At 44.2% G+C, this 12,498-nt stretch overlaps 1 protein-coding gene across 2 annotated transcripts in view; it reads left to right on the top strand.

Moving 5' to 3' along the window:
- RTN1 (reticulon 1) overlaps positions 1 to 12,498 on the top strand; it is a 120,504-nt gene that overhangs the window by 98,577 nt on the left and 9,429 nt on the right. Inside the window, exon 1 of one of the 2 annotated variants that reach the window (XM_055791432.1) lies at positions 4,744 to 5,106. The exons of the other annotated variant lie outside the window; for it this stretch is intronic. Coding sequence (XP_055647407.1) covers positions 5,046 to 5,106 — 61 coding nt within the window. The 5' untranslated portion in view covers positions 4,744 to 5,045. Of the gene's footprint in view, positions 1 to 4,743; positions 5,107 to 12,498 lie in introns of those variants that run through there. 2 annotated transcript variants of the gene reach the window in all.

Genomic DNA, 12,498 nt, shown 5'->3' with positions numbered 1-12,498 from the left:
GCAGAAGTGCCAGCCACCTCTGGGATGGCTGGTGAAGAGGATCAGTGACAGGTTTGCTGAGGGACTGCACATTGGCAGTTCAAAAACCAAAATGGGAAACTGATTCTTAACAATCTAAGGGCTTCCCCTCAAAAGGCTCATTTATTAGGATTCAAGGAAAGGCCACCTCATTCCCAGTGAGGGAAGCAAATGTATCCCACTGATTCTTTCACCCGCTCATTTGACTCATGTCACATGGTTGTTGCTGAAGACCATATGATAATCTCAGACTTTGAGCAAGAATGGGCATGAAGAACAGTTCTGCTGAGCAGAAAGTGAAACAGAGGTATCAGAGCAGAAGCTTAGAAACACATCTTAAAACCAACTTCTTGTCCTTCTGAACTACCCAAATCTTTTGACTGATTATTTAAAAAATCCCTCATAAATCCAGGCATTTCAAGACTTCTACAAGAACTCACAGGGAAGCTGGAACATTATGTGGCATGCTGGGACACAGGGTTTCTTTTGTTATGAGTATTTAGCTCCAGACTTAAATTGTACCAGTTTAAGACCGTATTGTCTTTTTTACCAGCTTATTGATTCCTTTTGTGGTCTAAAGACCTAAGGAAAGAAGTAATTAATCACTGCGTTACATCTCCTAAGAGAAAATACCAAAGACCTGGGGCAAAAGACAGCAAGCAAGGACAGAGCTGTCTATGTACCACCTATACTGTGAACAGTGATGGATGTGAAATCGCCGTCAGCATCTCCCAGCTCATAGCCTTTTCACCTGAGCTGCCTCTTAAGTGATTCTGCAGCCCTGAAAATTTGCAAGAATGAGTGCAAGACAGTGGGAAGGATGAGAGCAGGGACAGGACCTGGCCCATCCCTCTGCTATTGACAGCCTCCTCACGAAAATGTAATTGTTGGCTGCCCTTGGCGTGGAGTACTCAGGCAAAAATTCCCCATTGCTCTTTAGAGCTTGGAGACATATTAAAACAACTTTTAAAATAGCATCCCCTCTATTTTTGTTGCTAATGCTAAGAACAAATTAGCTTAGAAGAAAAACCCAGCGATCTCCCTTAATGCTATTGTTCTCCTAAAGTGCTAAATGTCAGGATCTTACAGCACCATGCTGCAGATCTGGCGCTGCCCTCAATGTGTCCCACAATGCATTGACGAGGACTGATGCAGAGCGCTGTTCTGAAAAATATACTCAGTCCAAAGTGTCTTCAAAGTCACTGCACTTAGAGCAGAACTGGTGATGGCTTCAGCTCTATCTTTGAATTTGTTATTAAATATTCTTTGAAACCAATGCTGATTTCCACCCTGCCTTCCAGCCCTGCCCTTACGAACCTCCTTCAGGTACATCCCTGAAGTTTAGGGCCATGTGTGGTCTTTCCCGTGGTAGAACAGTGGGTACCGCTGAGCTCTTATGGACCATTATGTCAATTCAAATTTATTTACCTAAAAAGCCTTGCTAACTGTTGGCACCAGAGCTCATCAGCGGTGCACAGGCAGGCTGGGTCACCATGGAAGTGGGAGGGCTTTTGGAGGGGAGCAAGGCAGGACTGGGGAGTTAGTCCTGATGCAGGGCTTGTTGTGTCCCTGGGAGCACAACACTGGTGGCCCACGCACCATGGCAGGGTGCCTGTGTCCTTTGCTGAGCTGTAACCTGCACCTCATCCAGCAATCCCTGCTGAGGTTGGAGGGGTGGAAAGGAATGAGGGAGACAGCAATACCCTACTGATGTTCTTGGCCAGAGGTTTCCCTCAATGGGAGGTTAGGATGGGCTGAAAGCAAGCAGGTAACTTTTTTTACTGAGTCTTTGCCCCACACAGCCTATGTACGTGGGTCATTATCTCCAGCAGAGCTACTTAACAGGCAAATACTGAAGAGCCCACTTGGCTTGTGGCAGTGCCATCAACACTGAGCTTTAGGTGACCTTACTAAAACATCTTAAGATCTATAATAACTTCAGTAACATTCTGCGGCAGAAGGAGGCTTCTCATGGACACTGCTCTGAAGGAAAGGGAAGCAAATTCCACTTACTGCTTTTAATCCTGCTTCTATTCATCATCACAGGAAAACTTTCCAATGCTGCAGTGTCCCGCGGTTGATGCCAAGATCTCTGACCTGTGCATGTCTCACCCTTTTGAGATCCAGGCAATGCTATGCTTATTTGCGCCTTCCAGCCTGCTCAGTAAATGTTTAGTTGGTGGTCCTGGTTTAGTTCTGTTCCAGAGAAGTAGTTCTCACCCTCAGTCTGTTGATGACCCACTGCTTCATCCTAATTCTGGCTTAGTAATTACTGTATACATAATTAAAATTCTCATTGTAGAAGTGCATTTTTTATCAATTGCCATTTTAGTCATGGATCCACCCAGTGCTGATTGGGATTTTGTTAGACTTTTTGTGAATGTCTGTGTAGACACACATACAGTGTTAATGCCAAGCACTGCCTCTGTCCATCACCTGACTTGGTTCCTGGGATAAGTGAGTGCACGCTGGAAGACCTTCTTAGCTTATTTGCATTTTCTAAGTATGTTCAACTCACAGTTCCAGTTCAGTTCTGTTTCTGACACAAATGTATTGTTCTTGTTACTGGTGGTAAAGTGATGGGGTCTGGTGCCCATGAATTAAAATAGCTCTGGAAGTAGCATGGGACAGTCCAATCACATGGGCCAGGCCTGAAGAGACACTGTCCAAGGGAAGGAAGAGTTTAAGCAGAAAAACTGATGGTATGGTTCATTTTGGTAGCCTGGGGAAGGAGCTGGAGACCTGAAGTCTGGGGCAAGAAAGATCCTTACCAACAGTGAAAGAAAGGAGAAACCATCACTGTTCATACAATGTTGAGATGTTCAGCGTACAGGGACAACTCTTCTGTTCAAAGGGAACTTGTCTTTTATACCTGACTGAGAAATGTGGGTTACAGTGAGACTAAGCAGAGATTTTGTGTCTTCCCAATGCTGTGTTGCTGGTGGTACATGCCCAATAGCCATGAGTTTAACTGGTGCGCTAAGATAAAGGTCTCTTTGGCTTTTTTTCAGGGACTCCAGGATTTATGAGTTTCATGTGAATGATGGCTCTGTTTTATATACACTGCTTGTAAATACCTTGTATTATGGATTGGTGCTGGGAACCCTATCACAGAGCTGCAAACAGCGTGCAGGGCAAAAAGTATCAATCGGGATATTTTCTGCTCTTGCAAAAGTTCTAAACCAATCAGTCCGTGATGAGAAATCATCCCTTGCCAACCAGTTTCCTGCTTGACATAGTCAGGAAGAACACAAAATCAAGACTTGTAACGTTATTTGTAGATTATTTAATCTTAATATATGCAATGACAATTGAACCCAGTTCCGTACCAATTAATTGTTTCCCTGTTAGGGGACTGAAGATGCTGGATTCAAGCCTAAGCAAGTCTTTGGGGGAATTTCAAAGATGGTTTTGAAACATGAACAATAGCTGTTGACCTCCGTAATCCCTGCAGAGTTTTTTAGGTAAAGGTTAAGATCACACTGTGGTGAATCTCTCCTTAAATTTTGACTTTCATCTGTGAGATGAGTTACCTGAGGGAAGGATAAATGACCTGCCGCTGCCGGTTGGAGGAGATCTCTGTTAACTCAGGTGTTAAAGACCGTTTGGTTTTGGAGCCAAAAAAACAGAGAGATTCAAGCTCTGTTCCCCATGCTGACGTGTACATGTACATATAGAAACTCAGTATAGCATGGCTAAAGTAAAATTGTTTCATAAACTAGCATTATCTAAAAGATTAAACGCAACCTCAGACCTGAGAGATTTCCCAGCTGGGATCATTTTGCCAGCGATGACTGGACCAAGTCTGATACGCTGTATCTCAAGTCACTCTTCAGTGAAATGGGGTGACTTTTGGAGGAGTTTCTTTGTGATTAATAGCCACCCCAAAATCTGAAAAGGCAGGCAGATGGGGTAGATGTAAAGCATTTTCTTTCCTGGTATTTGCCAAGTATGGCCATTGCTTAGTTATGATGTCTCTGAGATGCTACTTATAGTAATTTACTGATGGGGAAACTGAGGCAGGGGCAGTGTCTTACTGGGGGAGGAGTGTCAAGGGTGGTGTTAAAAGTCAGCTATTAGTGGGCTTACAGCTGCTACAGAGAGCATACTCTTTTTCACATAGTCCTGCATACCTGCACTCTTACACCTCGGATCCTGGTTTATACAGCATTTTGAGCAGGGAGAGGAGGCAGCACTCATACCCACACACCCTAACCTGGGTGCAGCTTGCGGTGCTCGGCATCCTGGTGTAGCAGGGCTTGGCATGAGGGGCTGGGGGCCATGCAGGTCTCCCCATGCCTGTGGGTGCTTGTGTTTGCAGGGGTAGAAGGGGGGTCCCTGGTGGTGTGGGTACTCTGCTATTTTGTTCTGTTTCTGAAATAGTTTTGGGAAAAAAGATAGCAAAATGTGGGTTGCTCTGTTGGGGTTGGATCCTGACTTTGGTTTTCTCCTGACTGCTCCCCAACCTCACCCAGCTGGGCAGAGGAGAGGGGGGTATCAAAACCTGGAGGCGTTGGGCAAAATTTGTCCCTTGAAAAAAAAAAAAAAAAAAAAAAAAAGGGGGGGGGGGGGGAAGAAAACACCAGATTTCATCACTGTCAAGAAATTTCTGGAACGTGAATAGTCACAGCCATGCAGCCACATAGGAAACACTGCTCACCCCCCCACCCCCCCTCCACCCACACCCAATTTGTTTTTATTTCTTTGCCATCAGGTTGCCTTAACCATTTCCATGGCTTAGGAGGCTAAGCCGCCGAGCGCAAGCTTTTGATTTGAAAGGGGACTGCATCCCCTTTTGAAAGGAGCCTGCTCCCTAGGGCAACCACATCACACTGCTGATTTGCTGCAGTGGAGACCGCAGCGCGTACAATATGCCCTCCCCCCTCCGCCTGTGCTGCTTACAGCATCAGTCCGGAGCCGAGCAGGGAGACGGGAGCGATACCCGCTAACCCACCCATGCTCGGGAATGCCTGACTGGTAACGCAGTGCCTCCGACGAAAGGACCAGCCATTCCTCAGCTCTCCGAGATGCAAGCCAGTGCCGATTCCACCAAGATGGACTGTCTTTGGAGCAACTGGAAATGTCAGGGTATTATATCTATTCTAGTGTTGCATGCTAGAAGGACTGCATGTCAGAGGAGGCAAAGGCAGGATCCATCCATTTTTGCATTGTTCACCTGTGAGCCTTTGCATGCTGTTTTCTTTCCCTCCCCGTGAAGCTTTTCGTGGGGGGTAATTTAAGAAAGAAAGATAAAAAGCCCTTAATTCTGTTCTTTGACTATATTTCTCCCGTCTCCAGCTGTCTCACCCCGAAAGCATCCAGGATACAGGACCTTCCTTCCCACCTTACAGCTCATTCCCAAAGCATCCACCCTTGCTGTTAGCCGTGTCATTTCTCATCCCCGACTCTCTCCGCTGGGCTGCCGCTGGCATGATTTCATACCTTTGGGGCTTTAGGAAAGCCGGGCGATGGTGAATTTGTGCCTGCTCGGGCTCGCGAGGGTTCGAGGCGGTTGTGTTGGGTGGCTGGGTGCATCCTGCCCACGGACACACCCATAGCGAGGGCTTAGCCTAGCGTTGACACAAAGAAAACGCAGCTTCGACAAGAAGTGCAATAGCACCGAGGCGGCCGCGGTATTGCCACACACGTCGTAATTTGCTGTAGGATTGCTTTAAAAAAAATACTGAATCCTTTCGTTGTGCTTTCAAGCACTCTGCTGAACTGTTCGGGGGCAAAATACTGCGATGATGTCTTGTGGCCGAGTAGGTGAGGGGAACAATAGCTTCTCCCTTTTGGGCTTATTTTCAGCTTATTTTGAGCAGGTTGGTGTCTGTGCTGGGTGGGGCTGGCTACCTTCCCGGGTGCCTTGGACAGCTTTTCAGCCATTTTTAGTCGGCTTCACACTTCCCAGCCAGCATCCAGCCTTTGTTTTGATAAAAGACAGTCTCTGTGACGCTGCTCGGTGGGCAGATTAGAGGGAGAAAAGCTAGCGGCTGATCCTGCCAGGCAGGCTGCTGTCTGCTTTGGGCAGGCTTTGTTTGAATGTATTTTTTAATTTTAAGGTGCATGTTTACACTGAATAGACAGTACATGATGTCAATGCTCACAACAGGGTCCCTGAGAGAGAGATTACTCCATAGCATCATCTCATTAAAGAGTCCAGGATGCGTGCAGACTTAGTTTCATAAACGCAGCTCTATGTAACAGGAGCCAGAAAACCTTCCTAAAGTGGTTTTTTTTTTGGGAGGGGGAGATCTTGCAGACAGCCACTTGTCTCTAGAGAGCTTTGTATTTTTGCAGTCTTAATTCAGCACCTAACTGCATTTACGGTTTGAGGGCTTTTTTAAGGAAGATGAGTAGCTGGAAAGTAAACATGCACCTGTTAAATGCCAGCCTCCAGCAGCTCAGGCTTTCCATGCCTTGATCCAGGGCTAGGGTTTTCCATAGGATGGCACGATTTGTAAAGGCTGTATGGGAGAGCCACAGACAAACTTCAGGGTCTTTTCATCTGAGCTTTGCAGATAAACTTCCTTGTTAGGTGGGGTTTGGGTTTTTTGGTTGTTTTGTTTCCAAAAAGGCTCAATGTTCTGCTGATCCTTAAAAAATCATTAATTTGCTGAGTCAGATTGGTGAACCACCTGTATTTCAAGGCAAACTAAATATTTTTCATCTTTATCAGAAAAAATATTCTTTTGTAAATTATAAAGAGGGGAATAACAAAGGACATGCTTCTATTGTTTAATTAATGATTTATAATAATAGCGGGATTTCTCTCCTTCTGTGCTTTCCTTTTTGAAACTGAGGTAGATTTACTGAAAATGAAATGATACAATGTGTCCTATGCTGACTTGAAAAAAAAAAAAACAGATCTGAAAAAAATCAACGCAGCTAAAATAAATCACTTGCCTCACTTCCACATCATTTGCATATCTTTTTCTTTTTCTTGGGTGGTGCTTTATGATTCAGAAATGGTCCTGCAGAAAAAAACATGGAATAGTCATAGAATATTATTTCTGTCGGCAAAATTCTTTGATCAGTCCCAGATAAAATAGAAGAAATTGAAAATTCAGAGGAATGAAAACTAAAGACTGGATTCATTGATTCTTTTAGTATCTATTATTCATGTAGTCTCTGTCTCAACCCAGAATATCAGTTTTGTGAAAACCTGGAGTTGTATAATTTTGCCAGCTTCGTTATCAATGGAATGATGGTTTCTTTCTGAAAACTCTGGAATATGTCTGTGAATGTAACAGATGCAGACACAAACCTCAGTAAATACAGAGCATATTTTTACTGAAATAATGGAGAGAGAACATTGAGTTTAACCCAAGTTTTAATTAACAAACAGCCAGGACTGAACTAGCTGTATCATTGCTTTGCACTTACAGTACTTATACTTGGTGTAAAATTGGGTGGGGATGTTGAGAAGGTGCAGGGCCGCTTGGTGAAGCTTTGGCTTTGCACCACTAAATGAGTGTATTGTTGTTTTCCTTGCAGTGAAGCAACTGATGCTTGCAACATTTGAAATATTGCAATATGTTTTACCTGACCATCGTGCAGGTCCAGCATAATCGTATCAGTGGTAGATCATGATACAGCCCCTTGGGGGAGCAGCAGAGGAATCCACTGCTGCTGGGCATATGCTTCGCTCAAAATGTTATCATAGGTGGCTTCGAGGAGTTGCAGCCCACTTTCACACACAAGTAATCTTTCACACTGGAAGGTGATGCATTTGAAGTAGTCTGGGATGTAGCCATGCATAATGCATGAGCATTCAGAGAAACATCTCCGACTGGGCGTGCTGGTTGCTGTGGGCCTTCCTGTAACAACCTATAGCCAATGCCAGCCGCGTGACACAGCACGGTGCTCAGCTCCCAGAGGGAAGCTGCTGGATGAAGTGTGCCTCCAGAAGCAGGCCTCTACACCTTCCCCAGGGACTCAGCCCAGCTCGGCAGGACTCACCCCCGTGCCTTGCTGGAGAGGTTTCTCTGGATTAGGAAGATCTTTGCACTACAGCTTGGCGGAGCTGTTTGGTGTCAGTACACTGGTCTCCATGAATATTCCCTCTTCCACTGTTTTTCTTCACACCAGCTCTTGGGTGGTCATAAGTGACATGCTTGTTCCTGCAGCTTCAGCCTCCTGCAAAACTTATTAAAAAAGAAAATCTGAAAGATCCAAAGAAAAAGGCCTGTGACCCTTTCATAGAAATTGTCCTAAATATTATCCACATTATAATTAAAACTAAATGTGGAAAAGGACTGCAGACTTCATCTAATCCATCTAGCTGACATAATTCTGCTGGGACTGGATTATTGAGTAGCATTTTCCTGGCAGCTGTTCCCAGAGAACCAGCTTTCTTGCTTGCTTGATACATCAGTTGGTTTCCAAAGGGTGCTGAGAAGCTGCACCAACAGTTCATGGCAACGGTCCCCACTTTAGGACTGGTAAAGAAGTTCAATGGCAATAATATGGATGCATGCTATTTATCTATAATCTTATTGACAGTTCTGAAGTCTGTCTAATTACAGCTATTAGCATTACAGTATTACTTCAGACACTTGGTAACTTCAGTGCTTTTCTGAAAATACTGTGCGCTGAACTCGCAGCTGGGATCCACTTGTCTTTCTTAAATGAGCTCTCCCTCTTTGCAGCACCTAAAAATCTGTCCTAGTAGTTGGTTCTTACGTTGAGCCTTGGTAGAGCTAAAATCTTGGAACCAAGTCATCATCTGATCTAACAATTTAGCTAATAGTTTCACAAAACTACACTAACTTATGAGGAATTGATTTCCTAATTTTACAGTTGAATTCCTGTGAAATTGGAATGAAATTTGTCAAGATTTTTTTCTACTTTCGTATTTACTTTCATTTTTTTGTCAGTGCTGCAGAAATCTTATCAGTCCTTCTTCAAGCACTTTCCTGTTGATGGCAATACGACCACAAGTTCAAGAGCTTAAAGTCAGAGGACAAACTCATTTAGATGAGCTTCACACTGTTCAACTGCCAGCCATCCCAACACACACCTTGATCTAGGTTATATCAAAAAAATCAGTGAGATTTCAATAGCTCTGCCAAAATGTGCTCTGCACACCAGCTGTGCCGTGTCTATATGGGGTTTTTTCCCCCTTTTTTGAGAACAAACGGACAATATGCTTGTATTGCCAGCACAAGGAGAAAATTCCCCAAAAGTAAGGTTATTTTAAGATACTACCTGAGGAGTAATTTAAACTCTAGCAAGTAGGCAATGATGGGCAATAGCTGAAGGCAGCATTGGAGGCCTGCTTTTGCTTTCATGAGGTCTCTGGGAAGTGAGTTTTGATGAGGCTTTTTTGATATCAGAAGGGATACTCTTTCCACATCATATTTAATTCTCACAAATAACGTAGGTCTGACCCATTAATTTTGAAAATCTACAGCTTTTCAAATGTTTGGGTAGAGTTAGGAAGGGGCCACTTCTGTTATTTAGGTGCAGGAGCATCTTGGGAAAATCTTAACATTTCCATAGCATTAAGTGCTTTCAGGGACTCTGCTTGGTCTCCCTGATTTCTGCTCACTGGAGGTGAGTGCAATAACACCCTCTGCAGAAACTGGCCAAGGCAGGTAGTGATATGGTTTGAAGAGCAGGAGGTGTGTGGAAGAGGCTTTCTCCTGCTGCTGTGTTAAATCCTGGTCTTAAAGCGTCTTTCATGTGAAAACGGTGTTAACAATAACAGCAAAAACATCATGAATGATGGTGATGATGATAATAATGTGAAATAATACTACAATAGACTTGTGTGTGGCACAGCTGCAGGTCTGATTTTTTATTGCCAGTCCTTCTGAGTCTACCCAGACCCACTCTGGTGCCTCACAGAAGGCAGTCAGTCAATACTTTTTTTGCTCAAGTCTTGATCTCGTGGATAGAGCAGGATATAACATGGAGGGCATCCTCTGTCAAGACTTCCCTTCTCCCTGGTCCTGTTCCTGCTCCAGGTCTCCTCTCATCAGAGTTCGGGGACAAAGAAGATCCGAACTTTCAAGTTGGGTCTTGGGGCAGGTGGATGATAAAGATACAAAGCTGAACTAAGGACAGGAAGTTAATAGGCAAAGAGTTTACAAGAGGTAGAAGTATGGAGCAGATCCCTCAAGGTTGGAGATAAAGAATAAGGAGAGGTGCCTCATGAAAAAAGCACAGAGATTCTGTCTTGACTCTGCTGTTAATCACAGCTGTCACCTGAAAGCACCAGACTGCTCATTAAATGGTGTAACCACCTGTATTACATTTGAATCAGCTGTGTTGTGAGGAGGGGAGCAATGACCACATTGGATTCTTCACTGGAGAGAAGAGGGAAAGCCTGGTCCTACAGCCTGTGGTTAAAGCTGCAAACTGGAATTTCTTTGAGTGTGAGCAATATTTACTTCTATTCAAAAACTTTGTGCATTTGTTGTAAAGTATTGTTGCAACAATGCTATAAACAGGATTGCTCTTCTTAAATTACATTTCCTGATCATTTCACTTTCAGTAGGTCTGAGAAATGCCTTATGAAATAATTTATATTCACGAATCATGATATTACACTGTATACGGAATTAAAGGCTGTGTGTAGACAGGCTTTTCTCTCTTCTTATTAATACTAATATTACATGGGGAATGAAGCTGTAAACCCCACTGATTTTACCTTCTAAGGAGGCCCAATAGGACCTCCATTGTGGGGAGGGCAGCTTGATCACATCCAGTGGTGTTATTAATATGCTGAAGAGCATAAAACCTTGTATTCAATCATCAAGGCCCATGGGCCTCATTTGAAGGCTGGGTACGAGGGGTCTGCACACACTTCTTATGCTAACTTCCATGTAAATGCTGCTTGATGCATGTTCATTTTTCATACAGTTGTTGCAGTAGAGGAAAAACTTGCAAAGTCAGGAGAGAGCAGAGGTTTTCAGAGGAAGGGAGGGAGAAGCTGTGGAAGATGTGAAGTTGCAGTCTGTGCTCAGTTGATCATCATTAATTTTCATCTTAAAATACTTGTTTTGTGACATGGAGTGCAGAGATCCCTGTTTCTCTTACAAAAGTATTTTTCAAAATCATAACCACGCAGGAGTCTGAAGGAGTGAGGACATTTTAGCTACAAGTTGGTTTGATTCCTCTATTCTCCCTTTGGTGTCCCTGCTCAGGAGCCTTGGGCTGCAGCTGCCCCACACCATGGTGCTTCTGGAGACCATATAAACCACCTGAACCCAGTCTTCATGTTTCCACCACGTCCCAAAGAGAATGGATTCAGGAGCATCACTATGTAGTCCGTCTTGGCCATCTCAAGTCTTTCACCTTTTGCCTCCTGCACTGCCCTTTCCAGCCCCCAGGCCTGTTTTCTGGCTTTTCTGATGCAAATATTGAGGAGCAGAAACATTTTCTGCTGAAAGCCATGATGAGAGCTGGGAGAGCTACTCAGGCACTGTACTTGGGAGCAGTTCCTTGTGGCGCAAGCATCGCATGCTTGCTGCTGTTACACTTGTGAGGTTACTTCTAGCTTGCCTTGCAAACATGGGTGCTTAACAACTACTAATATTAACAAGTTGTTGCTTGTATCATAGAGTTTACCTTTGTGTATAGTTTGTCTGGGGACTGGCCCCAAATGGGCCACACATTAGTTTTACGAGATGAAGTTATACCATAAAGTATAGCTGATACACTGATTTGACACCCTTGAAAACTTTTTCTTTCAAATAAAAGCCTACTTGAGTAATGCTGTCAATTAAAAAACATGGGCAGGCGATACTTTCAGATAAATAGCTCATCAGACATGCTTCTCCAGAAAATTCTTCAAAGGCAGTCACAGGGACCTGCAGCACTGCTGTCTTAGAGATGGCTGGCAAGTGCTACTTAATAATACAAATACTTTTGAGTCTGAGGCAGTTCTGGCAAACCCCAGAGTCCTTTTATATCTCCACAAATGAGCCAGAGCTCCGGTGTGTTGTACTGGAAAGAGTGCAAAGTGACCGACGCTGCTTCCCTCCATCCAGAAGGCTAAAAGGGAGATCATGGAAAGCTACAGCTGAACAGCTTCTGCATGTTAATGGGCATGGTCAGGATTTTACAGTTGGGATTTTCAAAACGGAAGGAACCCAAACTTCATTGAAGGTGAGGCTGGTTTCAGTGCCTGTTTTCCAAACCCTGTTTGCAAATCCTAGCTGCAGACTTAGGTGGTTTGAAGTTGGCATTTTGGCTCTCAGAAACGTGTCTTGCTTAGCCAGGCAGATTGACCCACTGTCCAATTGCATGCACATCACATATCAACCGGCTCAATTGGCACCAGGCTCCGGCTTCATGCATATTCAGCGTGCATTGCTCAGAATCGTGCCATTGTGGTTGGGTCTGGGCAGTGCTGTGCATGCATGCACACACACACACACACTGTCTACAACACACCCAGCACTTGCAGGACTCTTCACCATACTAGGACCTTTTATTCTTACCCTAGGGATTGACCAAAGCACTTAATTG

This window comes from Falco peregrinus, chromosome 1, assembly GCF_023634155.1.
Source record: "Falco peregrinus isolate bFalPer1 chromosome 1, bFalPer1.pri, whole genome shotgun sequence".
Lineage (NCBI taxonomy): Eukaryota > Metazoa > Chordata > Aves > Falconiformes > Falconidae > Falco > Falco peregrinus.
This window is presented reverse-complemented; position numbering and strand designations above follow the sequence as displayed.